The 27,598-nt window shown below is 47.7% G+C and overlaps 1 protein-coding gene across 17 annotated transcripts in view; it reads right to left on the bottom strand.

Moving 5' to 3' along the window:
• Window positions 1-1,461: 1,461 nt before the first annotated feature.
• Window positions 1,462-27,598, bottom strand: part of KMT2C (lysine methyltransferase 2C) — a 288,523-nt gene continuing 262,386 nt past the window's right edge. For 8 of the 17 annotated variants that reach the window (XM_057550459.1, XM_057550458.1, XM_057550466.1 and 5 more), the window contains 17 exons: window positions 24,273-24,485; window positions 23,415-23,579; window positions 21,827-21,968; window positions 21,544-21,691; window positions 19,854-20,032; window positions 19,631-19,767; window positions 18,515-18,764; window positions 17,148-17,287; window positions 16,615-16,722; window positions 14,142-15,261; window positions 13,035-13,171; window positions 12,089-12,231; window positions 11,684-11,852; window positions 8,177-8,293; window positions 7,779-7,852; window positions 7,336-7,444; window positions 1,463-5,656 (listed from right to left, as the gene is read on the bottom strand). In XM_057550459.1, coding sequence (XP_057406442.1) covers window positions 5,564-5,656; window positions 7,336-7,444; window positions 7,779-7,852; window positions 8,177-8,293; window positions 11,684-11,852; window positions 12,089-12,231; window positions 13,035-13,171; window positions 14,142-15,261; window positions 16,615-16,722; window positions 17,148-17,287; window positions 18,515-18,764; window positions 19,631-19,767; window positions 19,854-20,032; window positions 21,544-21,691; window positions 21,827-21,968; window positions 23,415-23,579; window positions 24,273-24,485 — 3,444 coding nt within the window. In that variant the 3' untranslated portion in view covers window positions 1,463-5,563. Of the gene's footprint in view, window positions 5,657-7,335; window positions 7,445-7,778; window positions 7,853-8,176; window positions 8,294-11,683; window positions 11,853-12,088; window positions 12,232-13,034; window positions 13,172-14,141; window positions 15,262-16,614; window positions 16,723-17,147; window positions 17,288-18,514; window positions 18,765-19,630; window positions 19,768-19,853; window positions 20,033-21,543; window positions 21,692-21,826; window positions 21,969-23,414; window positions 23,580-24,272; window positions 24,486-27,598 lie in introns of those variants that run through there. The other 9 variants (XM_057550468.1, XM_057550472.1, XM_057550465.1 and 6 more) reach the window with 8 other exon arrangements.

The raw sequence follows: 27,598 nt of genomic DNA, 5'->3' as shown, positions 1-27,598 counted from the left end.
AATTAGCAGACAATGGTTATTAAAAATAGCTCTTATAAAAATGTGCTAAAAGTTTTAAAGGAAAGCTTGAACATAATGAGGAATGAAACAGTCAAATCAGAACTGTCAAGGTCATGAAAAGCAAGGCCAACCTGAGACACTGTCACCAGAGGGGACCAAAGAGACACACGGTGACCGAATGCAGTGTGGTGGCCTGGATGGGGTCCTGGAACAGAAAAAGGACGTGACTGAAAACACTGGTGAAATCTGAACAATGTATGTAGTTTACTTAATAGGAATGCACCAAGGTTAATCTCTTCGTTTCGACAAGAAGAATGTTCTATAAAATATTAACATTAGGGGAGACAGGACAAGGGGTATTTGGGAACTCTCTGTATTATCTTTGCAACTTTTCTGTAAATCTAAAATTATCCCCAAATAAAACATTTATTTAAAAGTCCAGTAAATTGCTATAATGCAGTTTACTTGAGGTACATACCTGTAGACGTCCATCACAGCATTATTCATGAGGAAAAATCGTAAACTACCTAAACATCTTCTAGTTTTGTTTTTTTGGTGGTTGTTCCCCCTCCCTCCTTTTGTTTTTAAGGATAAACATGGACATTTTATACGTGTGTGTGTGTCTGTGGGTGAATGTGCTTGAATACGCATGAAATATTTCTGGATGGATCTGCAGGAAAACAATAGCAGTGGTTTCCAGTGGGTGGGGAAATTGGCTGAGAGACATGGCATAGAGGAGACCTAGCTTTTACTATGTGCTTTCTGGTACATTTTGAATTTTCACCACGTGCAAATACTACTGAAGAGTAAAGCTCTAAATAATTTTGTAAACCTTCTGTTGCTTAAAAATATTGAAAACCACTGACCTACACGATCTCTAGGTCTGACATTTAGTGATTCCGTTATTCCAATACAAACATTTTTTTTTTTTTAAAGTTTTTTACTTGATTTTATTTATTTATTTATTTATTTATTTATTTATTTATTTATTTTTGGCTGTGTTGGGTCTTCGGTTCGTGCGAGGGCTTTCTCCAGTTGCGGCAAGCGGGGGCCACTCTTCATCGCGGTGCGGGGACCGCTCTTCATCGCGGTGCGCGGGCCTTTCTCTATCGCGGCCCCTCCCGTCGCGGGGCACAGGCTCCAGACGCGCAGGCTCAGCAATTGTGGCTCACGGGCCCAGCTGCTCCGTGTCATGTGGGATCTTCCCAGACCAGGGCTCGAACCCGTGTCCCCTGCATTAGCAGGCAGATTCTCAACCACTGCGCCACCAGGGAAGCCCCAAACATTTTTTATTAAATAAAAATAAGGGTATTTTAAAATATTACAAAATGTCAAATATTTTTACACAGGTATTAATCTACACTGTCAAGAGTAATGTATCACTTTGTTTCAGAAATCGACCGTCTCTGTTCCTCTGTCAGCTGGGCTCCAGGAGCTGGAAGCCCCTCTCTGGGATGGAGGGGCTGCTGGGGGCCGGGGGGGCAGCGAGCAGGCTGCGCCTGTGCGGGGGGGTCAGCTGAGCCCCAGTGGAAGCCGGGAGCCGGGTGGGGGGGGAGGGAGAGGTGAGGAACCCACACGCCTGCTCCTCTTTCTTCTCCTTTGGGCTCAAAGTGCCAGTCCCTGCCCTCAAAGACTGATTTCAGCTGTTGAGACCGTCAAGTAAAACTAAAGCTCTACGTGTACGCGGCGCTCACGGGGTGGGGCACGAGGGCGGGGAGGGCTTCCTGGGGAGCAGTCTAGGCGGACGCACAGAGGCCTGAACACCTGTGTCCGGGGCAGGGGATGGCAGGTCGCTTTGTCCTGGAGGTGAAGGGGCCTCGGGCCAGGCTGCGGGGTGAGGCCCCAGAGGACAGCTAGATGATGCCTGTCGGCGCCCCCGGGGGCGGGGGGAGAACTGCCACCGCCAGGGTTAGGACATCTTGGCGGAGCAGCTTTGGGGAAGAAGCTAAACGCCGAGTCTTGGAAGTGTAGCTTTTCTGGTCGCAGGAGAAGCTGCTGTAATAGCGACAGGGCTGCCGACCGTCCCCGGGTTTGGCGCGAAGGAGGCAGATGCTTGGGAAGTCGTCACCGCGTGGAGGAGGGGGAGGTTTGGATGGGGCTGCAGAGGGCAAGCCAGCTGAGGACAGAGGCCTGGGAGCGCCGCGCGGCCAGCGGCGGTGGGATGGGGTTGGGGGAGCAGAGGGCCAGCGGGTGCCGCGCCTGCTGGGACTTTCATGGAGCAAAGCAGGTGACGGTCGTAGCCAAAGAAACACAGGGGAGACACTCTTCCCACCTCAGTGGCTGGGATAAGAACCGGGTTAAAAGAACTTCTGGGGCCAGAAGGAAATCTTCAAACATGCAAACCCTGACCTGCAGGGAGAGAACGTCAGAAGCTCAATCGGGAGCCTGCCTGGGGGGTCTGGGCCACAGCGAAGAGCCATGAACCTGACCCCGGAGGCCTCGGCAGCTTTGGCGAGGAAAACGCCACACCCTCCTGGGAGACAGAGACGCGGCCCAGCGAGACTCCCGCCGCCTCCGGCAGCTCGGGTGGACACGCCGGGGGACAGGGATCCCAGAGAGCCGGGAGTGGGGGACACGACGACAGCGAGAAGGGGCTCTTCCCCCTTCCTACCAAGGAGACCGTGGGCTCATTGCAGAAGGTCACGCAAGTTTCGAGAACCCTGAGGAACCACAGGTGAGGCGTGTGCCGGTCCAGACGTCGTGGCAGGAACAGGACGGGTCCCGCCAGCCCTGCGTCCTCACTGCTCAGGGCGGCCTCTCCTGAACCCCACCCACCTCCCGCCTCCATCTCCAGCTCAAAAACCACCTGTCTTTGTCTGTGTCCGCATCAGGTTACAAGCTCAGTGACGCAGGGACCGGTGTCACGTTCTGGTCCTTCCAGGTGCCGAGTAGGTGAGTTGAGTGTGTGGTCAAAGAACAAGGGAACGGCGGCAGCTGACAGCTGGGGCCACGGGGCCGGGGCTGTTCCTGCCCCCACTGTCACCCCAGGGCCCACTGCAAGGGGCGCCTGGGGTCTGAGGCACCGGCTGGCCCTGCAGAGACAGGCTTTGGTGCGATAGACGCTTCGCGCGATGCCACTTCCTCCTGCAGACTCACGAGCTCCACTTCTCCTCGGCCCCCGGCCCGCGCCCCTCTCCCTGGGAGGCCGGATCCATCCAGGTCAGCAGAGCTGACAGCCAGAAGCACCCTGCTCGCCCATCTGAGCCTTGGCGCGGCGATGCCTTGAAGCTTCCTTCCTCGTGTGTCTGACGGTGAGAAATCGAGCGTGAGGTCCAAGGAAAGGCCGCCCCGAGCAAGGGCTTTACAGCCCGGCACAGATGTGACCGTGTCCAGCCCCGTCCAGATGGACAGCTTCACAGACGGGAGGCGTTTCAGACGGGCATTTAAAAGAATTGGTCAGATGATGGGGGCTTGGAGACCTTCTGTAAAATCACGCAGTGCACAAGCTGTTGTAGGAAGTTGAATGGGATTCTGAGCAGTTTCAATTCTTAGCAGCCCCCTTAGAACTTACATCTAAACTTCTCATCTGAAGAGGGAGAGAACCAAGTTGATCACGTCCACACGCCAGTCACTCTGAAAGGCTGGGCCAGGCTGTCGGTGAAGTTCAAGCGCTCGTCAGCTTCCAAGCTGTGATCAGAACGCCAACAGAGACTCAGGCAGCATTTTATAGATGTAAAATATTTTATTTGTAAATGGTGATCTTCTAAATCTGTGTCCACAAATTCCAAAACCCATAACACTCTGTATACTTCAAAAAATTCAATTTTTGCCAACATTAGATACTATTATACAGAACAGAAAACAAAACGAAAACCCGGTAGGACAAATACTGATAGGATGTCAGAATATTGTACAAGAGAAGAAAAATATTCAAGAAACAAATTTCATACAGCTATTTATCAAGAGAAAAATATATACAATTGATTTATTCTGTAAGATAAAAATACACCATGCCATATACATGACAAGTTGAGAACTGCGTCACTGAATATACCAACAGCTTTACAGTCCACTTGAATTGTGCACACAGAAACTTCATTTTATACTTAGCCTGTGAAGTGTCAGTACCAGAATCTTAAGTACAAAATAAAAAGCTAACCTGGTTCAAAATGCTGATTAAGTTTCTACAAGCAAACACAAAACAGTGTGTTTTTTTAATTAAAGAAATGTAAACAAACAGTTCATACAAACACAGTTGAAAATTACATCTTCCAAAACCCTACTGCCGGGGTCCTGCAGCTGCAAGCATGGTCACATCTCTCCTTTTTTTTTTCCTTTTTCAAATTTTTGTGTTAAATAGAAGACTAGAGAGTTAGATTAGAGTTCCTGCTACATGATCCTAGTATGTTTACATGATTCTTTGTGGCTTGAAACAAAGTTCTAATCAAAACTACTTCTGCTGAAGAAAAATTCAGCCTCCATTTGGGGGTATTTTTAAGCAGTTATTCACAGTTATCACAAATTGTAAGCACAAAAAAACCTGACTGAAGAAGTAGGGATGCAACAATATAATATGAAAAAATCAGTTTAAATTACCAAAACGGCTATAAAAGTTGTAGTCATAGCATACACTCTGTTCTATGAGAAGTAAGGTGTATAAAACAATTAAGTACTAACAGACCGTAGTTTCCAAAAAACCCCAAACACTCTAGGTTGAAATTTTGGTTATTACATAATTATAATGGCATATTTAATAACAAAATTATATTGTAACATCCCTATGAACATTTTATAAGCACCCGAGCTGCTGCAGAGCCTGGTAGCATTTGGTCAATAACTATTTTTATACTGTATTTTTTCTCAAAATATTTACATATTTGTACAAAGTAACAGGGTTTGTTAGTTTTGCAGGTAACAGCAGCAGCTTGGCTTTCTTCTAACTTTTATTTAAAAATAGCTTCATTCACTTATTCAATAATAAATACAAAAAGTTTCTCTTATTTTACAGAAATCAAAAACTACAATAAACTGACTCATGGAATCAAGTATTTAAATGTATTTTAGTGCAAGTTATTATCCCTTAGCTCTATCCCTAAGGAAGTCATTCAGTACATTCCTTGTTCAGTGGTGTCTACTTTATTTAAAAACTTTTAAATTAGAGGGCCTGCCCCTTTTTCAGATAAGGCGGTGGCCAGCACTTTGGACGTCTCCCTTTCGCTGGTGATTTCAGTCTTACATTCACAGGAAGGCCTCTGCCCTGGGGTGGGGCAGGGCGGCCATCGGCTCTTGCCCCAGTAAAAGTTTCTCCTTAGTGAGACTAAAGAAGCATAACGAAACAAAACCCACCCTCAAAAAGAAAAAAGAAAGAAAAGAAAAAGAAAAAAAAAGTGCTGGACCATTCTGTAATTCTTTAACCTCAGCAACTTCAGGAAAGTTGCCTCGGTCGGCTTTCTCCTGGTGCTCCTCTAACCTAAAGCACGGAGGAAATCAGGACTCCCAGAAGCTAGTTTCCAAAAAGTCACAAAACAGAAAACAAAAACATCTTTCCGTCTGCGAAATTCAAATGCTGTGTGAATCGCTCCTTCCTAGGGACGAGCCGCCCTCTGAGACAGCGGGGAATGCGTCAGTTCATCCACTTCCGGCAGTTCACGGCGCCACAGTGACAGGGGATCTTGTGCTGGTCGTCCTCAAAGTCAAACTTATAGTCATAGCAAAGCTGCCCACAGCAAAGACACAGTGTGAGAAAGGCCTCCCTCTGCCTGCTGCGCACAGCCAAGCCCACAGACGGACGGAATTAAAGGAAGCCCTGACGCGTCGGGGTGCCGTGGGACTCGGGTGGGGAGGTGGGGGAACCTCAAAAGGAAGCCGCGGAGCTGCCGGCCGTGCTCTTCCGGGGGATCCCGCGGGGCCCGAGGCGAGCGGGAGGCACTATTCTGGGGCCAAGCCGGAGGCGGCGAGGGCAGCAGGTGCGTTTCCACACCGCGCGCCGCGGTGCCGGGCCCGCCGCTCTGGGTGGGACAAGCCCCCCATCCCCGGGCCCAGGGGGCGTCCCCCGCCCCTTTCTTGCCAGACGGGGCAACGAGATGGGCAGAGGTGAGTTGCTCTTGCCTGCGAACATCCTTCTCCATCTTTCCTCACGTACAAGAATATTTAAAAGACGTTGCTCTATTTACGCGCAACCGCATTATTGGTAACATCTCAGATCAACCCCGCTGTCAAGGTGGACGGGAGTCTGCGTGATTCCCACAGTGGAAGCCTCACCCTGGGGCCCCGACCCCTGAGAAACCTGACACGGCCAAGGTCCCTCTGATTCAAATACCCCGGGACACTATTTGCAAAGACTTCCCTTCTGCACCGGAAGGGAACACACCGGTATTTACTGAGTTCTTACAGGAACTCCACGAGGAACTGTTTCTCCTTGTGTGTAAGGTGAGGTACAGGCTGGAGGGCTTAACGCGGCCCACTCGGAGCGGCGTGAGCAGGGCCTGGGGCTGCCGAGCCTCCATCCGTCCCCACGCCGTGACACCACCCTGGGGTTGTCACAGACTTTCTCTAATTTACTCAAGTTGGTGAGATGTGCAAAATAGGCCTCGGGTCAATTCTTGATTTAAAAAAAGCACATTCCAAAAAGATGACCAAAAAATACAAGTATAATCTCACAGCTCTGTTCATGTAGGGCTGGGGGCTCCAACCCAGTAAAGAGCCTCGGGCGCCTCCCCCCTGCACAGGGGAGGCTCCCCACGGACCCCGCACCGCGTGGCAGCCGCTTCCCAGGACACCCCGATCCCAGGCACGGAGCGCACCTCGAAACGCGTGCTCGCCACGACTGTGACAGAGTCAGGAAACGTAAACAAGGCGATCAAGACTAATAACAATCCTAACAGGCGACGTGCTGGGCCAAAGTAATCCGTGGGGCAAGGGAAAGAACACCTAACGAGACAGCAAGAATCTGTTGGTAGGAAAGCCTGTAAGCCTGTACTGGCCCTGAGTGTGAGGAGGACCACGGGGACCCCCCGGGGCACCCCCAGATTTGCCGCCTACAGCCTCAGGGTGACCTCACGTGAGCCACGATGACCCCGGGGACCACGAGGCACCAATCCCGTGACATTCTCGGCCATGAGCTCGACGACGGGCGTCATTTTAAAGAGAGGGTCACCAAGCCAAACAGACAGCGTGGGGGTCGAGGGGAGCCCGTCCACACGAGCGGTGCGGGGCGTGGGACCTGCAGGACAAAGACTGTCGGACTGAGACCTGCAGGGTGGCAGAGGCCGACCTTCCGGGAGGAGGGCTTTGCTGGCAGCGCAGGACTGGGCACCGCCGAGCCGATCACGTGTACAGGGGAGTCGGGCGCTGCCCACAGGGAGAGGCGCGCACAGATGTGAGCCCTGCGCTTACCTCTTCTCCCTTCTGGATCCGCCGACTGGAGCTGATGATGATTTTGTGTCCTCGCTCGAAAGTCACCACCTCAGCCACGCAGTTAGGTGCGCACGAATGGTTGATATACCTGCAAGCCACCGTTTCAGAAACTACTTACTATAAGACTTCGGAAGAAGCTTTAACAAAAAAAAACCTTTCAGCTCACAGGGAAAACTTTTTCTAATTACATTTCTATCTGTCCATTAATAGAATAGACACATTTTTTTTTTTTTTTTGGCTGCGCGGCTTGTGGGATCTCAGTTCCCCGACCAGGGTCTGAACCTGGGGCCCCGGCAGTGAAAGCGGAGAGTCTTAACCACGGGACCGCCAGGGAAGTCCCAAACATACAATTTTAAACAGAAATCCTCTCTGTGACTGCGAGGCCACCGTGAGCCCGCGGACCCACCGCGCCTCCCGCTCACCTGGCAGGCCCTCCCGTGAGCGTGGCGTCGATCACGTGGTCGCTATCCATGCGGAACATGTACACGCCTCGGTTCTGAAAGAGAAGGAGGTCAGGAGCCCCTCTGCATGCCCGTCCCCGTGAGCGGGCGAGGCCGGACGTGCGGGGACAACACGCCAGCCCGTCAGGCGGCGTCTACAAGCTGTGAACGGAACCAACACGTCGGCAGGTGGCCTGTGAAGCCAGGCGCGTCAATCCAGCCACATCCTCGCAGACAGTAAGACCGACGGAAAAGACAGGAGGAAAATACAAACATATCCAGACGTGGCGCTGTTCGACACTGCACTTCCACCAGCATGACGGTCAGATCCGGCCCTGCGCCGCGGCTGTCAGGCGGCACAGGAGGGGTGCTGCGCTCACCTGGGACTCGTAAAGCTTCTCCTTTCTGTTGGCGACTTCATTCCGGATGATGGTCCCGATGTACTCGATGACCATGGTGTGCTTCTCGATGTCCCGAGCAGCGTACAGGCCCAGCCCCTGAGAAAACGCACGTGGACACACCTCAGAGCCACTTGGCTTCCACGGGCAACTGGCCTGCAGCCTCTTTCACACAAAGGTACCACCCTTGGGTCACGGCAGAAGCCACACTGAAGACCCCACCTGAACTCACGTGACCTTTTCACTGACCACACTCTCACCTGAACCCTGAATGCTGGACAATCTTTTCACCTAAAGCGATGATATCACTACCTTGTTTTTGTATGTTTTTGACACTAAACTCTCAGGGCATTTTTACAAAGGGATACTGCTGACTGGCTGAGCACTTCTTCTATCTGGCTGTCTTGTCTTGTACGTAATGTCACTCCCAGATCCTACCAACTCAACAGGCTAATGGCTTCTGCTATTTATTATATCCCACCATTTCTAAAAGGACTTGACATAACAATAAGCTTACAGAACAGAAAGAGGGCTAAAGGATTATTATAATCTGAGTTTCTGCATTCTCAGCTAAAACTGACCAGATCCCCACCAGACACGGTCCTCACCAAGCACCACCTGGGAGCACACAGTACGGGGTGTGCTGTTGTTAGAAATTTTGGTATGTGAATTGAATTAACTTCTGAAAAAAACCACTTATGCAATTTATCTGTTCAACTCCAGATGAGACTCAGAGCTGAACAAACTAGAACGCACAGAAAGAATCTGTATGGAGATGAATACAGTTTGGTATAAGAGACAAGAAGACCAGTGGAAATGAACAGAGAATCCAAATAGACCCAGGCACACGTGAAAACTTAATGTACAGTAGTTTGGTAGTACTAAAATTCTGTTTAATATGGATGGGTCATATACATTATTAGGTTGGCCAAAAAGTTCGTTTGGGTTTTTCCACAAATCTTACAGAAAAACCCCAACGAACTTTTTGGCCAACCCAATACTAAATGGTGCTTCCACAACTGGTTGTTCAATGGAAAAAAAAATAAATGTCTTAAACATAAAGAATAAAATTCCTGAAAGAAAAAACATCTAAGAAAGTACATACGCAACCCACAGTCTTAACCAGGAATAGAAGCTACAGAAAATTATACGTTTGACTATATAAAAATTAAAACTCTTAAAGGAAAAAACATACCACACTTTCTGGTAGGTATTTTCCCCTACAAAACATCCTTTGCCTAATAGTACAAGTTCTTATAAACTGCAAAACAGACAAATGCAGCTCACAGAAGAGCAGACCCAAATGGCAAACACGAAAAGTTGCAACTGAGGTGACATTGTCGGTCTACGCTTAATAGGCTGGCAAAAATACAAAAGGGTGGTAACGCTACCAAAGGGAAAACAAGAAAAATAGTCTCATACACTGCAGGAAGAAGTGGGCAATTACAGCCCTTCTGCTAAAATGAAAAGTACATGTACTTCTAACACAGAAATCTCACTTTGGGGCCTACACACCACTGACGTGAAGTTACCAATACATGGGGATATTTGTACAAGGTACTGATGGCAACACTGTTTGTTGTGGGAAAAACTCTAAGCAAAATACAGGCTTGTCAGCAGTGGAATGGCTTCCTTACTTACAGTTCATCAACATCACGAAGCATCACAGAGCCGTTTATTAAAGAGAATGAATCAGAGCTACCTCAGCTGTTCTAGAGGGGTGTAGATATCAGCGAGAAAAGGAAGATGCAGAAGAGTGTAGATAAGACAACCCCCCTTTTCCATATGCACACAGGTGTGCAGGCAGTGTTAAGATAGCAGCAGGGAAAAGACACAGGACACTTACTGGGTCGTGAACATGATTACCTGGGAGGTGGACGGAATGGAGGAAGAAAAACGGGCCCCAAACATCAGAAGCTCTCAAAAACGCTTCGGGTTAAAGATGACAGACCGAACGCAGGTAGTTAAGAAACCCTTAACATGACGTAAGGGAGCAAAACCAAGACAGAAGACCAGGAATGGTCAGAGTGAACGAGCTGTTTGGGAACATTCTGAACGGGGAAGTAACTGAGCGGGGGAGGAAGACACCACCGCCACGAGTGGACTCTTGTGAGGCTCCGTTTCTGAGGCAACGGCGAAAAGACCAGAAAGATCCTGCACTCGTGATATGAAAACAAGGTACCAGGTCACAAGATCAAGGGCAGAAAGCGCAGCCAGCAGACAAAGTAGAAGCAGCTCAGAAGGAGGACAAGGAACCCAGAAACAAGGCCACGGCAGCAGGTTAGACCTGAGACGGAAGTCTTCTCTGGCGGCACCAGAACCATTGCGGGCCCCGCCTCAGGGGCCAGATTCAGTAAGGCTGGGGACCCCAAACCCGCACATCCCCAGGTGATGCCCGTGCTGATGGTCTGGGGTCCACACTGTGAGATCCCGGGTCTCAGGGATCTAATATTTGTGTACAGAGAGAAACAGAGGTAGGAATCTGCAAATACAAAATAATACAAAAACATTTCTCAGACTGATGGCCACACTACTTCAGGCTGAAAGGGCTCATCAGTGGGGAAAGCAATAAATAAAAATGACCCTAACCCAGGCCCATTTTGGTAAAAATTCGAAATATCAAGAATCAAGAGAAGATCCTAAAAGTTTCTATGGAAAGAAGAATGTCAATGAATACAGACAATGTGTCAATCAGCTTTATATCTGAAGGGACCACCCTGGCTTCTGAGGGGACGGGGCGGGAGGGGAGGGGCCAGGCAGGCCTGCACCGGCGCCTGCAGGTGAGACGGGTGGTTGGAACAGGGAGTGGATCTGAGGGAGCTCTTCAGGGAGGAGAAAAGGCAGCAGAAACTGATGCTGCTTTGGGTCTGGTGTAATGAGGCCAACGCACTCAAGTAGTAGATGGTGGCACTGCTCAGCGATATGCAGAGCCTGGAGGGTGGTCAGCCTTCGAGACGGAGGACGCTGGCAGTGTGAGAGCTCGTAACTCCATCCTGGGCCTCCAAGGGGAGATGCCGCAAAGACATTTGTTTCTTCCCGAAGTGTGACCACAGGTGAAAATTTACATGCTTAGCCTAGAGATGGCTTTACCTGTAAGGTGTCCCACCATCTATCCATCAGAAACTACATGATGATTTCATGAAGAGAAGGCTTCTGAAACTGGGCACCTTTTGAAACTATTTTCGTTTGTACTTTGCACAAGTGCCTTGAAAGAGCCCTAGTGAGCGTGCCGCGGATCCCGCGTGTGGAAGATACAGCGCTCCCCGCATCCCGTGAGCTCTCATCAAGACGCACAGAGAGGGCGTCCAGAAGCCGTCCTTCCACGCGGGGGAGTAAAGCATCCGCCCTCCAAGACCGCGGACGGAGCGGCCGGCGCCCCAGGCTGACGGGGTTTCTCTCCCTGCGGCCCGCGGTCTCCTGTCCCCTGTGCCGGACGCCAGCGCCCTCCCAGCCCGCCTCCCCTCCTCCCAGAAGCCAAGCCCCACTCACCTGAATCCGAGACCGGGCCAGGTACACATTGGACTTCCACTCGGTTTTCATCTTGCGGTACTGGGACGACTTGGAGTGGACGAACTGCTTGCTGTAAGGTGCGCTCAGCTCCCCGGTGACGGTGCTCTGAAACGACTTGGAGGCACTGGTGCTGTTCAGGGTGTGAGGCCTGCAGGCGACGGCGCGCCGACGGGGACACAAAGGGAGACCGGAGACACCTCTGAGGGGCCCGGATGGTTCCAGTTCTCACCAACGGCGCACGCGGGGAAAGCCGCCTAGCTGGCGCGGCCGCACACACACAGCCAGAGGCAGCAGGGTTTGTAAGCAGCAGACAGATCAAGCACAGAAAACCCCTAAGAGGCCTGGAAACCCTGGGCTGTACTATGTGAAGTTAAAACAAAATACCTTAACACAAACCTCTTGACATGGGCACTCATTTTAGGTTCAGAACGGGCACAACCTGTGGGGTTGACGGCCAGGGGCAGCTCCATGAGAGGGTTCCGGCCGTACCGGAAGGTGTAGTTTTCACACGCCTCAACCCCAGGGAGCTGGAAAGAAGCAAAATAAACGAAACATTAACTCACCTGGCTCAAGACTCCAGGCAATCTTGAGCCGGCCAAAGGATGGCCCGACTTGAATTCCATGAAAATAACTTGTCAACATTTTCAAAATGTTGGGAACAAGAGGCTCTTTCAAGCCATGTTAACAGAAGCAGCCTGCACTCAGGCACCTGACTATGTATGATGCGCTTACCTCCCTCGGGGGCCTGGGAGTACGGCTGGTAACTTAGGTTAACTCCTAAAACCATTCGTGTTAAAGGTCTTTTCTAGAATATGTTTCTTGTGGACACTGTCCTCTGGAGACACGACAGATGCACATCACTTAGGCAGGGCTCCACCAAAGGAAGCAACTGGGTACAGTACTCAGTGGCTTTCGGGGTGTCCGCTGCTTCTCTGAAGAAAACCCATCAGTGACTTGTTTCTTGAAAACAATACCTTACAATCATGCAGTTTTCCAAAAGCGCTGTGTGTAGACTCATTGGCACATGTGCGTGTAACAAGCAGGCATCAGACAGTAAGGGCTCCTGAAATCCAACTGCGCTCTGGTGACCAACCCTGGGCCCCGGGCAGGAAAGCAGCCATTAACGCTGGGCGCTGAGCCTGGTGAGCTGCCCGACCGAGTGAGCACGGAGACACCTACGACTACCGATGCCTCGTTTTCTTTCAGAGCGGCAGGAGTTCACCCCCGACAAAACCACTACCTTCAAGTGTTGTGAGAGTGACAGCCCCGTGTTAAGTAAGGTGCGTCGTGCGACAGGGGGTGGCTCTCCGGCCTCGGCCCCGGCACTCACTGATTCTGCGATCCGTGCCACCGCAGAGACGGTCAAGCCGAAGAGATCCTCCCCTTTTAAGTAGGCTGGGAAGAGCTGCAGCATTTCCGACTCTTTTCTCACACATGCCACAGGCTCCAAAATCTTATCCCAAACACCTACGTATGGACAAAAAGACATTTTTTTAATGACAAACTTGCTCTTAGCGAAACAGAGAGGAAAACAGGATACAGTATAAAAACAAGAACGAAACGAAGACCAACCACTCACGAAGACTTACCAGATCCAAGTAAATAAAGCCTGTGGGCAGTGATCTAACAAGCCTGGTGTATTACCTGCTTATCGGATGGCAGTAGTTTTAAAGACTTTATGAAGTTTGGGGGAAAAGAATATGTTACATTAAGGAAATTAAACAGTAGAAGAGGAAAAGAAAGTTAAATATAACTGAAATTCGTACAAGTAGTTAACTCACTTTCATGCTGGCCAAGCAGCATATTAGATTTTCAAATGATTAATCCAATTAAGTAGTACCTGTAGATATATCCTTTCCTCTCAGAGTTAAATTAAAATATGAAATTGATATTTTCATTGGAATCATCTTTAGAGCATTTTCATACTTTTTAAAAAAAACTGCTAAACTTGGAAAAGAAAAAAAAGCAGTTCTGCAGCACTTTCTACGTCAATAAAAAGGACAATCTAGGCTTAACCCTAGAGGCCGAAATTAAGTGTCTCATTTCTGGCTCTAAATCTGTTTAATATCTGATGCTCCTGAGGTAAGACAATATGGCTTTAAATACGGTTCCCACCTTCTAGGTGATATTAACAAAGAGGGTCCCCAATGTAAGTGACAGGCAACCTTTATCTGCAAATCATTCTCCTATTTATTTTATAAACTCTTTTGGAATATATATTCTGATTTAGAGTAGTTCTAGCAAGTGTTTAGAAAAAGACAGCAAGGTATGACAATACAAAGAAGTTAAGACTTGCACTTGTAAATGAAGAATCCACACCTGTTGTGATAAAATATGAAACAGACGTGAGAAAAACCACAGAAATACTGACATAAAACATTCATGTAGCCGAACGCTGGAGCGACTGGCTCGGCGGAGCCTGCAGGCGGGGCCTCACCTTTGGGGGAGGTGTCACTTAAGACGAGATCTTCGTGGCCCTGCTCCACGACTCTGATGACGAACATGGGGCGCCCGTCCTTCTCCTCGATGGAGCACAGGTAGCGACAGCGGCGGTTGGCGTGGCGCGTGCTCCAGTACAGCCGGCTGGCCTCGTAGCCCACGGGGAAGAGCGCTTTGGGAGAGTGGAACGCTTGCATCTGCTGGGGAAGCAGCTGGCCGATCGTGTGGAAGATGAGGCTTCCCACACGGAAGGTGTGGTCGCGCTCTCCCCGCTGCACGATGCTGGCGATCTGTCGTACCTCATCACGCTGCACGTAGACCCTCCTGAAGACGGCAAAGTAACTTAATTCCTGCTCGTGGATTCCCTTTGGTTTGTGCATGGGACAAAGCATAGTTTTATCTTTAAAAAACATGCATTGTGCTTTAATGGCGCAAGTAAAGTGATAAATGTTGGTGCATCGAAATCTGTGACACCCGCTGGTGGCCCCCATCTTATGGCAGAAGACACATTTCATCTGCAGGCCTCTCCTCAGGGCCAGCTCCACGTTTATTAAGGCACCAGCCTGGGTCTCGTACACCTCCGTGGACCACAGGGCACAGTTCAAGTGGACCCACAGGTCCAAGTCGAGGTTGAGCAGCCTCGCTGGTCCATCTGTCAACCCGTCGCCTTCTTCGTGACAGAAGCAACACTTGCGATAGTCTTTGGGCACAGGATCGGGTTTCAGGGAAGTGCCCAGTTTCTTCAGAAAGTCATCGATTTCCTCTTCGCAGGGGGGCGTGACGGTCCCCTTGGGGACCACAATGTGGACGCTCCACTTCTTCCACTTCATCCCTCTCCACTTTTTAGTGATCGGCCGACAGTCTTCAAACCCACCGTGGACAGTTCGTAGCCGAGGCTTTAACTTGACCGTTACCTTAAGCTCATCTGGCTTTGCCTCCACTTTGGCTGCTTCAAAAGCAGGAGGGAAAGTGATGGGCGGTGAGGCTGGGGGCGAAGCTTGTTCCTGGAGCTGCGGCAGACAGCGCACGTCGAGAGTGGAGATGTTGTTACTGTACTGATGAAACGCTCTGGAAGGCGTCTCTTTTATGGGCGAGTGTGGCAATGAAGGAACGGATTCCTGCACAAAAAAAAAGAAACACAAGAAAGAGTAATTCCAAAGCCCCCAGGGCAATTCTTGCTACAACAAGAAGCCAAGCAGTAGGGTTCCAACAGCAGGGTGTCTGGCTCTGGCTCTGTAAGTGAGAGGTGAGGACAGGCGCACAGCGGAGGTCGATGGTGCTTGCGTCTCGACAGAGAGCGAGCGTGTTCTCTGCAAAGCCTGAACTCTGGAGAGTATTCTGCTCTTAAGACTTTTCATGTCACAGGAGCTAATTTAATTTACAAGATGGAACAGCTTTTTGTTAAACCAAATAAGAACTCTGGACCATAATTTTCTACGAGCTCATCCCACCCTCTGAAATTCCTGTTTGTTAACCTTAGGCTTAATTAATTGGCATAAGTGTGAAAGATGGGGAAGAAGTCCCCTGTCAACAAAACAAAGCATATTTAACTTTTCTCAGAGGCTGCCCGGTTCCCATCCAACTGCTGAAAGGGCTGAGCTGAGACAGAAGTTCCATTAGTTTCTTTTTAGATACAAAGTGTCGTCATAACCAAATCAACAGCAAGCCCACAGGCTTCCCTCTTCTCATGCACCCCACCCTACACAGCTCTGAAAAAGGACACGCCCTCACAGCAAGTCCAGAAGCAGGCAGACACTGCACACGGACTCAAGAAACTACGGGGTGGAAAAAAAATTCCTTCTCTCGTCTAGGCTGATACATCTTAAAGTATAAATTTATTTGGCAAGTAGCTTGAATTTTATTACACTGGACGCTACTGCCTTTTTAAAAAAATAAGAGTCTCCAGAACATTCTTCTGAGAAAGACGCAAGAGCAATGATGTGGAGGGAGGAGAGACTGACTATCACAGCACGGGAAAAACTTCCTTCAGCGCAAACGGTTAAAAACGTATCGTCCACATCAGCTACACACTCAAAGATACACTTAAATCACACAAAAAACAAACAGACCTTTTCCAACCTGGTACAAGACAGATACTTTCCCCCCAAAATACATGAATAGACCTGAACTGTGGTTGTGAACAGGTTTTCCCATTGGGACAAGATCACTGAAGCAATACTTTATAGTTGTGATTAAATTATTTGTAATTAAATAAGTAAAATTACAGATTTTAATAGTAGTGTTTTATTCAATTCTGAACTTTTAAGACGCAGTTCAAATCTGCCCACTCTTGTTGAATAAGCTGACGTTACTTAGTTTGCAGTGACAGCTGGACCGACCACTCCTTCCCACGCCGGGGAGCCTCCGCTCAGACTCCCCCGGGGGGAGCTCTGGGTGCGGGAAGCGGACACACCCCCGAAACACAGGCGCCACTCAACGCAGACTGCTGACCGAAACTGTCCCCATCTTACCTTGCTTTCTGAGGTTTTTGCTTGTGCAGCTGATGAATAGAGAATAAAGCAGTTATTACTACAGAAGACAATGTCCTTCTCCGCTCTGCTGGAGCTGTCTCGGGAACCCTGAAAAGCAAAGAGAAAGGTGTGGGGAGCTCGACAAGTCAGGATCTAATGAGAACAAGATCTGCACGGGGCTGGGTCTGTTCTGTTCAAAGTGAAAGCAGCAATCCTAAAAGTAGTAAAAAGGTAACTACGAGCCAGTATTTAGTATATAATAATTTAGCCACAGAGAAACTACATTTGCAGAAATAAACTTTACTTTCCATATTTCACCGTTTAAAAATACGCGGCTCTCATCGGACCCCCTGAACAGGCTGCTGCAGCTACTTGGTGTTAAGCTCAAGCACGTGAAACGTGCTGACGGCGACCTCTGGGGGAGGCGCCTGCGGAGCCCCAGAAGCGACTCCTCCTGACGCAGGAGCGGGCGCTGCCCAGGCACGGCGGGGGCGGGCGGGGAGCCGGGGGCCAGGGAAGGGACGTGCGAGTACCTTGCTCACAAAGGCCGGGTCTCTGGCCGGCTTCCTCACGCCGTGGCCCAGAACGACGACATGACAGTGGCAGCACCACTGTGGCCTGAGAGCCGCACTTTCTGTGACACCGTGACTAGTGCCCGTGCACCCAGAAAGGCCTAAAGACAAAAGACGTTCATTAGGGACTAAAGCTGACCACTAACAAAGGCGGTCCAGGGTGTAAAGCTGTACTGCATCGATTGACTGCAATATGGTTCATTTAATTTACCACACGCTAGTCTTTAGTAATTAATAAACATCTTATTTTCTAAGCAATGGTTACGGGGCATCTATTACGTGCATGACACTGGGGTACAAAGAAAGGAAGCTATTCTCACACGGCTGGGACAACACGCTGGGCTGTGAGAAGTGCGGAGGGAAACCGGGACGCGCGGAGGGTCGTCTCCAGTCTCAGTGCAAAGTGAGTCGGGGGAGAGAGAATACTTTTGCTCCAGGGTGAAGAGGGTACGAAATCTCTTATGAAAGATGAAGAGGTATGTGAACGAGAGTCTTCAATGAGCGTGATTTGGAAAGGCGAAGAGGGATGAAGAAGTTCCAGGGCCAAGATAAAAATGCAAGCAAGGACGCAGACTGGAAAGCATGTGATGATCTCAGAGCACATCGCTCACGTGGCCATGAAGGCAGAAGGGAGAAGCAGGGAGAAAGCAAGGGTGACAGAGCAGCCAGAGGCTGAGAGTTCAAACCCAGCATGAGCGACTGTCAGCATGGCTCAAGGGCGAGACGTGGGGAGAGGCTGGGCTCTAAGAGCAGGTGAGGACGGAGACAAGACAGCCAAGAAACTGGTGAGCGAAGAGGCGGGGAGAGCGGGGTGAGGGTGAGGCCAGACCAGGAAGACGGGGAGGGAAGGGACGCCACACAGGTGCGAGGAACGGGCCCACCTTTCAGTGATGGGGAAGGTGTGAGCGCACCTACAGAAGAGAGGGGCCCCGGAGATGCCGCAGAAGGAAAGGGAACAGGAACACGGGCAGAGGTGGCGGCCTCATCTGCACAGTGTGACACAGCGCTAAGTAGGAGGGGAGGCTCGGGGCGCAGGAGAACAAACGCGGCTCAAGGGTAAGCAGGTCGGAGAGCGCCTGCTTCAAACGCCTCGTGGCTGACAAGAGGGTGTGGCGTAGGCCCCAGGCACTAAAGGTCCAGTCACGCCTCAGAAGACAGAACCCGGGGGGGTGGGGGGGGGGTGGGGGGGTGGTGGTTAAGTCACCAAGGACTGAGTGCCAACACGTGACCTCTTATTCCCTTAAAATCAAAGCGAGATCTTAAAGAGAAGCGGCGTAACTTTTGAATCAAGGATGAATCTGGGGTTAACAAAATGCAAACCAGCTCACCATTGCTTGCTGGAGGGAAGGGCACAGTAGGCTGCTTCAGGTGGTAAGAGCTGGCTAGTCTGGGAGGGTTTGCAGATCCTGGTGGAGGCCCACGAAGAAATAAACGCTGTCGATACTCCAAACCTGGGTTTACTCTGTGGCTACTGACCAAACCCACGGATGGAACATCTGGAGCAGTACTAACCTCGTAGCTGTCAGGGATCCGAACGTGGAGGAGGTCGGAAAACGCAGCCACAACACTGCTAATGTTCTAAAACGAAACCGCAAAGGCTGCGTTACCCACCCAGACGGCAACAGAGAACCGCCGAAGACAAAGTCACATTCGGATAAATGCTATCTGCACGGTGCGTGCACCTCAAGCAAATCCAACCATTTTTATTTCGACTTAAGAGTCTCGGCGGGGAAAAAGGGTTTTAATGGGCCAATACCCAAACAAAGCTTCCATATACAGAAATCCTCATACAGGGATTCCAATTAATGTTAAATATTTGAGAGAACATTAAACTATTTTAGACATTTTAATTCAAGGAATGAGTTATAAACCTTGTCCTGGTTTTTACAGCTGGTCAGAAGCTTCCTTCAGGTGGACTCTCCCAGCTCTGGGCAGAAGTCTGACACAGTCCACGAGAACTTGCCACTGTTACGTTCTGCGGGTGACCAAGACGCCCCGTCAATGGCCTATGAGTCTGGTGGCCAGCGAAATGTCATCAAGAAGTAAGAGTTTACAAAAATCCTCAGCCATGTACTAGTGTTTGATATGAGCAGCTGCCACCTGAACATAGTGCTTCTGGAAAACTTTCACTGTTGACAAAGTTCTTCACTGCTTCGTTTTCTACGTGTAAACAGTTATCAACTCTCTGAAGAGTTCTCTACCATATACATTTTTTAGTAAAAAAATGAGATCTCTGACTTCGACTTGCCCTTTTTGTCTTGACTGAGGCTGAGATCAATTTCCAGTACTCACGGCAGCGCAGATGTCTGAAGGGACTGCTGAGCCAAGCCCTAACTTTAATCTTTATCCGCGGTGACCCAGCTGTACGTGTCACTGGGAGCCACCTGACACTCCTTCAGAAATGGGTAATATTCTACAACGTCCAACAGCCAGTCCATCTTTACCTCAGCAGCTGTAGGATGCAGAGTGATTGCCACAGATATGAGACCCGATCGGGGACCATTTGGTGATGAACCAAAAGGTGACGTGAAAAATAAAGTGCCCGGCTCAGTTTTGATGTCATTCCTTCTAGATTCCAACCCTTAAAAAAGGAAGGATGAGTTGAGTGTTAACAGCTTTTCTACGCCTTCACATTAGCCAACCCTCCCACCGCACGGCGCCCCCTACCTTTCCCGGTGCTGCTCGGGAGGATTGGGATGATGGGCGACGGCACGGGCTCTGGAGGCTCCTCTTTGACCAGGGACAGGTCTGGGTATCTGCTCACTTCCATCCCGACCACACTCTCAGGAGAGGACGAGGGCACAACGCTGTCAGGGGTGTCCCGGTCACCCCCGTGGTCCTGTATCCTGGGAGCAGAAGAAACGCACATCAGCGGGTGCAAGGCCGCCGCTGGGGGCTCCCCACACCAGCCCAGCCCTGTCTACGTGTGTGACCTTTGGACAGTGGCAACAAGCTGAGAAGCCAAAGATTCAGCTCAGGGCCAGACAGGACATCTCTTGGGAAAAAAATAAGAAGTATGTTTCACTATCAAGTAATTTACATGGTGTGTTTCCTTCTGACTAAAGCTTTAGCATCCAAGTTTAAAGACCTGCCAAAGGAGGAAGACGTTGAGATTATAACACAGCATAGAAAGAATGGATACTCACACCTTTGCAAAGCTCCAGATCACTGAGACTAGGGAACACTCCTGTGGCTGAAAAAGGAAAGAGCAGTCCACCACACACCCAGGCACGCGTGCACAGAGCTCTCCTGTGGCTGCCGTTTACTTACAGCGGCAAGACGGAAAAAACCTGGCCATTATGGCTTCACAGGCCTTCATTTTTCTTAACTGATAAAGCGAAGTGAAAAAAGGAAGAGACTGGTCTAGTCCAAGAAGCTAAAGGTTACCAAGGCAAATGGGGCTGTAGGGTGAGTGTGGTCTTGGGCTAACCGTGGTACGGCAGCTCGAGAACCTGGGGTCTCACACCGCCCACCCCACCCCACAGGAGACGCTGCCAGGCTGAAGGAACACTGTGAGAAGCAGCATTAACAGGAGACCCAAGAGAGGCTTCCAAGGAGCCCCTGTGGAACCCAGGAGTGGGCCCCAGACACGCGCACCCAGGAGGCCACCTCCCACAGCTGCTCCTGAGTGACAACTCCGGCATACATCTAGCGGTAAGGTCCAGGAGAGACAAAGAGCTGGGTTCTAACTCTGGACAAGTTACTTCCCCTTGGTCCGCAGTCTTCTCATTTATACAGTAAAGGGTCTTAGTCAAATGACGTCTTATCAAAGAGAGGGTGGTTAGCAGATTTTCCAAGAAGAGAGAATAATTTGATGAGCTATATAAGAACCTCCCCTGGATCTAACTGGCTGGGTTGTGACAATCTACTAGGAGAAGCTGATGTTCCCTAATCAGAATCCTGGGGCTAAAGAACTGACACAACGGAGTTACAAACTGTGGACAGGACAGCCCTTAAATTCTCTTCCACAAAAGCATGCTCTGCTCTGTGACTGCCGCTCTTTTATTTTGACATCTGCAAACATCAATAAACCCAGTAAATCACATTAACAGCTTATAAAGGACAATGATCTTTGAAATATTTTGCATGGAGAGTCCCAATGCCTTAATGTCTATTCGATCATTATTACTTGTTGAACCTCCTATATCATATGAGATTTCTAAAGTGCACAAATGAATTCTTTTTAATAGTAAGAATGTTTTATAAACTTTCAATTCTGAAGAAAATTATTCACCAAATTTCACCTCTTAAGTGTTTTTACATGCTTTTCCTACAGACATTATGCTATATACAAACACATATACATTTTTTAATAAATGAAATAACTAAAACATACTTGAGAAAAAGGAACTTCTACCTTAATTCCTCCTGATTATTATGAGGCGGTGTTGGGAGTGAAGCAGGAACGTCCACTGTCTTTGGGCCTTGAGCAATCGCTCTGGCCAACAAGTCATCGTGCGGTCTGAACGGCAGGTGAAATGGTTTAGATCCTAGGCTTTTGGTAACTGGAAGAGCAAGAACACAAAATCATAAGTCAGTCAAAACTGGTAATGGGTAAACTTTACAATCCGACTGCCATTTCACCACACACAGCCGGCAAACTCCTCAAAGGTACAAGACTTGGAGGCTTGGCATCCTACCTTCATGACTCACTAATACTCCAGCTTTTCCAGCAAGTTCTTCAGTTGTTGCAAAACCATTTGCCATCTTCGGACAAGCCATAGGAGGTGGTGTAGGAGGAAGAGAGGCAGGGGGTGTTGGAGGATTACTTAAATTATTCTGCTGCAGGAGACCAAAAAATTTTAAATTATATGCTACTGAGCAAATATGCCACGACCTTGCTAAAACTTAGTTCTGTGAATTTTCAGCACAGGGAGGCAAGGTACAGAAATGTAATCAGAGGCACCTTCATTCCTAAAATGCACACCAAGAAGAAAAAGAAACGTACAGGCCAGGAGGCATTTCAGTGGAACAAACACCCATAATCCTCTGGACATACCACCCACTGGCTCACTTTCCCCAGCTTGAGTACTTAGCTTTGAAATTAAGAAGCAAATTTATACTGTGCCTGATTTGATTCTATACAACTCTTTTCAAGTTTCACTGTTAAAGCCAGTGAAGGATAGCTTTAAAATTCGACCAATAAATTGTAGAGAGTTCTCAAAAAATTCCTTTATTAAATTAAGATATGCCCCAGTTCTATCAAAAACTTGAGAATTTAAGATCCTAATCCATAACTGCAACTTGTATCTTAGATATTAGAATCTGGATTGTCTAAAATCTCAGAAAGAAGCAAAAGGAGTAGCAATAATAACTAAATGGACTGAACCTTAACAAATGTAGTTTCCCCCCAAACATTTCTCCCTGCTTAACATCTGTCACCAATTTGTCATTGATTCATTGACTAGTCTCTCAGGGACTGCTGGAATCTACCAATAATACCGTGCAAATCAAGTGCAAGGTAAAATTACAAATCTTGCAAAGATCTAGGATTTCTGAAGATGATGAAGTTGCGTGGAGAACAGCTTGCATCAGAAGAGAAGGCATTTACAAGAGTTAGGAGAGGTTCTAACTGAAGAGAAAAGCCAACAACGATAATAAATTGAATATCACAAGAGAATGATTTTAATACTAAAGAAGAGAAGCCCTCAGAAAAACTGATGATACTCTCAAATATTTTTTGCAAAAAAGATCACTTTACACAAGTCAGATGTGAAGTAAAGAGTATCTAATGAGCCTATCATACAACTTTGTTAAAAAAATATTACCAAAAGATAAACTTGGTTCAGTTTGATATTATTTTTGCAGCCTAAGAATTAATGCACAGGTGCAATTAGTACCTAAATTATTAGACAAAATACATTTTTAGGTTTTTTCACTGTATTTTTCAGGGTAAATCCCTAACTACATTTTTTACTCTATTTACTATGAATTTGGAGTCATCTTAAGAGTTAATAAAGATTATAGGAAAATAAATATTTTCCCTACCATAGAAATATACAATGGATGTTTTTCACAATTTGTATTCTGACCTATACAAAAATTTCAAATGTTCATATTGGAAACACTTTACCTGGTAAAATTTTAACCTTTTAGTTGAACTAGAGTTTAAATGGAACTTGGAAGATTAGATAGATGTAAACTAGATGGAAAAACAAGACAAGCTCTACCAATTCTGATATGGCATCCAAAGAGGAAGCAAGGTAACACCTTGGCAAAGAAACATACCTTGTAGATCAACTGAGAATAGTAATCCGAAACCCCTTCAAGGGTAGCACTGCCAAAAGTTCCTAGAAGTCGATTCCCACTATTAAACTGGCCACTGCCGTAAGGAAGAAAGTGGGCAAAGTTCACTCCAATGACTGGTTCCATTAGAGGGAGCAGAGAGAGCTGCTATTGAAAAACACATTTAAGAGTAATGTACACGGTAAACAAAACAAGTGTTTCTCAATTTTTCTAAGACCCAAGGCAACTTAGTCAAATAAGGCTTGAGAAAAATAAGACTTAAAAATTTCAAGTATCAAAATGCTGGAATAAGTGAGAGAGACTATAGAATCTTTGAGATATACTTAAAAATGAGCCTTTTTCTCATCTGTCTTAAAGGGATGCTGCCAGGCTTCTAACAAGAAAAACACCTTCCTTATCTTCGCTCAGCAAGAATCAGGGCTGAACTGAGGCTAGGTGCCCCCAACGGCACTCTTCAGCAGCTGTCTCCCACCTTCTGTAACAGCCACAAAGGTGTAAGAATGCACTCTACTAGGGGGAGAGACCAATGCCTGTGTTTCTTTGCATCCAGAGTCACAAGTAACGTGGACAGAATTTTTCTTGGTGTTGAGGCTGCTCCCTTTGAACATAAGTAAATCTTGACCAGCGCCAACCAATCCATCTATTTTACTAAAATTTTGGGGTGCCAATAGGATAAGGTGCAAGTTTGCTTGCAAATAGGAAATCTATTAGGTTGCTTGTTGAGATGTCTTTTACCCCTTAACTCTCTACTTTTGGGAAAGTTTCAGTTTAAGAGGGTTGAAAAAGCATCTGATGTCTCACTTCCTTGAATTTTTAAAGGGGCTGCTCCAGAAGACTCACCTGCTTCAGGTGGGTAAAGGTGTCGGTGGTAGAGAACATCGCTTGTTTCTCCTCTTCTTCCTTTTTCCTTTTCTTCGACCGAGGTGCTGCCTTCTCTCCGGTCCTCTGAGTCCTTTTGCTTCGCTGTTTCTTGGTTTCACTTCCTCCATCTGTTTTTGGCAACTGGCTGTTGCCACATCCAAAACCACCTTGCACTTGAGCCCCCAAAGTTTGCTAATGTAATTGGAAAGGTTAAGAAATAAGTGAACTGTCCACACGCTTGAATTCCAGTTCCTGCTAATCCAGTTCCATACTAAGACACAACATTCCTAACGTGGGTACCCAAAGTTAAGGAGGGAAAATGGTGGCATCAAATGGCCTGTTTTCTGAAAACAGCATCCCTTTTTTCAAACATGATTCTCAAGTATGGAAATCAGTAAGCTGCAAAGCTTGAGGAGAGAGCAGAACTCTTAAGTGTGGCTATTCTCCCTTTCAGAGGAAGCATTACTCCTCAGGCCTGCCCATACTTGGGCCAGTGACAGCCCGGAGCTCCTTATTCCTGCCCACTGGCGGCTGTGGAGGAAGGGGTGCTCTAAGCTAGATGGCTGTGGTGGTCTCTGCACGGTGGTCTTGGGACCTTATTTGGGCTCCCCTTAGGAATGGGTGAAATACAAGGTGTGCAGGCACCATTGCTAAGCGCCAGAAAAGCTTCACAGCCGATGCATCTCAGTTGAGAGGAACAGCTAGCCTCAGAGATCACTAAAAACAAACAACATTGTTCATTCAAATTAGTTCATGGTCATACATTTGACTGAATAATAACTGCTACATACTTAAAAATAAAAGAGGACCTACAGGATAGCAAATAAGCCTTTTCTTTAACTTTTGTCTCTATGGCTAAGAACAAACCAGTCCTTAGAGAGGTTTTTAAGGGTAGTACTATCAATACTTAAAAATATGGGACTATTTTTAGGGGCCATTATTTCTAAACTTGACAGCTATACTTTGCTATAGGCAACTATAGTTGCTAAACTTATTTTAATGTGCTCTGCATTGACTCTTTGAGGGTTTGCAGATTATAGTTTCCATTTATATATATCTAAATGACTTAGAGCACGGATGGCAAAGTTGTTCTGTAAAAGGCCAAAGAGTAAATATAGCTACTCAACTCTCTGCCCTGGTACTGCAAAATCAACCACAGACAATTCATAAACTAATGAGCTAGGCTATGGTCTAATAAGATGTTTTAAATTCATGGACACTGAACCTTGAATTTCATATAATTTTCACATGTTGTGAAACACTACTCTGTTTCAGATTTTCTTCAACCATGAAAAAGTGTAAAAACCATTGCTGGCTCGTACAAAAAAGAGGGGATACGGAAGCAGGAACACAGCGCCCATCCCAGGGCTAGATCGGTGCTTCTCAAACGGTGGTCCCCAGAGCGGCAGAATGAGCGCCACCTAGGATGGTTAGAAACGCACGTTCTCTGGTCCCACCCCGGACCTACTGAACCCAAACCTTAAACAAGCCCTCCAGGTGATTCTGACACATTAAAGTTCAGAGAACCCTGGCCTAGAGCTATGCCTCTCATGTCCATATGAATGCAAATCACCTGGGACCTTGTTGAAAAGCACATTCTGACTGGTCCACCTGTGCTGGGGCCCAACGTCCCGTTTCCTAAAAAGCTCCCGGGTAAGGTTGAGGCTGCCAACCCTCCAGGATTGCACTGCGAGAAGCACAGAGCAGGGCCCGAGCACTTCTGACTGGCTTATGAGAGAAGAACAACGCAACCGCTTAGTAGGTGTGCAGCAGGGTCAGGCACTCTAAGTGCTTAACAGACTTCGCCAATCCCCACAACCACCCTAAAGAGCAGCTGGTACTACAGTTCAAAGAATACTTTTAATTACAGAAGAACACAAAAGATTGAAAACCATCCAAAAGTTTGCCTGAGATAGGAACAGTTCACATTTTAATGTACTTGTTTTCGATCTTTTATCTATGCCTACATATATTTTGTTAAAAACACAATGAATCACACTCAATATTCTTTTATTCTGGTGGTTGCCTTTTAAACTTGACATGTGGTTTGTTCCCCGTGACATTAAACATTCATACATAACAAATGTTAATGGCTGCAAAAAATCTGTATATTCAGATATAGATATACAGAAACAATAATCCAATCAATAACTACAGTAGTGGATTTAGGTTGTTTTCTCTCATTTTTATCTATTAGTAAAGATAAAGTCATTCATTAGCTATTCATGTGGTCACACCTTTGCACATATTAGAATTTTACATTCCTCTTGTAAAATTCCTAGATATGTCATTGGTAGTCATGGGTATGCACCACCTTTTATTCATATCACAAGCACAAGGTGTACTCTAATTCCTTTAATCCCTGTGGCAACCCAGTAACAGGGAGCATTATTAATCCTGTTTCACAGATGAGGAAACTGAGGCACAGAAAGCCTGACCTGCCCAGGCTGCACGCTGGAAAGAGGTGAAACATGGATTTGACACAAGCTGAGTGATGTGAGCTCTCAAAGCCCCCCAAGGCTTTACCCCTACACTACAACTAATGCCAACTTATGTGTGAGAAAACACATGTCCTCAGCACGGAGCAAAAACTGGGCCTGTCCAGCTACTGCCACAACAATTCTGCCTTAAGTGTGACTAGAAAGTAGGTGAATTTCATCATTTGTCAAATGGGAATAATAATTGTGCCTGCCGTACCTCAGGGCAAGCGCTGAGCACAGTGTAACCCCTAGAATGTGGTTAAGAAGGCATCACCCCTAATAATCCAGGGCCCCCGCCCCTTGCTGCCCTCCCAGATGGATATGAGACCATGTGACAGTCCAAACATTTATACATATACTAATTGACCTCATCCCTTTTTCTATCATAACACCCAATATAAATATTTTTTTACATATAATCACCAGTATTAGGACCTAACTCCACCGAGTACCAACTATGTGGTATTGAGATAGAAAGGCATAGAGACAGAAAGGTGCTCAGGACGCCGTCTACACCCTTCAAGGAGCCGTCTATGCTCAGTGGTACTAGAGAAACTGCTATGCAAGCACACGGGCATTCACTTATGTGAGACTGGCTGAGCTGAGTAAGGTATCTGGGGAAGACGATTCCAGAACTGAGTCTTAAAAGATACAGATATTGGCCAGATGTAAAAAAAAAAAAAAAAAAGAAGGGAGAGTAGAGCAGGCAGAAACAGCAGCGTATGGCCATATATGGAAGGGTAAAATCAGAAGGACACTCAGGGCCTGCAAGTAGCCCAGTATTCCTAGGGGCAGAGGATGCAATGGACAAAGAAGCTAGAGATC

This window comes from Balaenoptera acutorostrata, chromosome 7, assembly GCF_949987535.1.
Source record: "Balaenoptera acutorostrata chromosome 7, mBalAcu1.1, whole genome shotgun sequence".
NCBI classification, from domain to species: Eukaryota; Metazoa; Chordata; class Mammalia; order Artiodactyla; family Balaenopteridae; genus Balaenoptera; species Balaenoptera acutorostrata.
The sequence above is the reverse complement of the archived record's forward strand: the minus strand, read 5'-3'. Positions and strand labels throughout refer to the sequence as shown.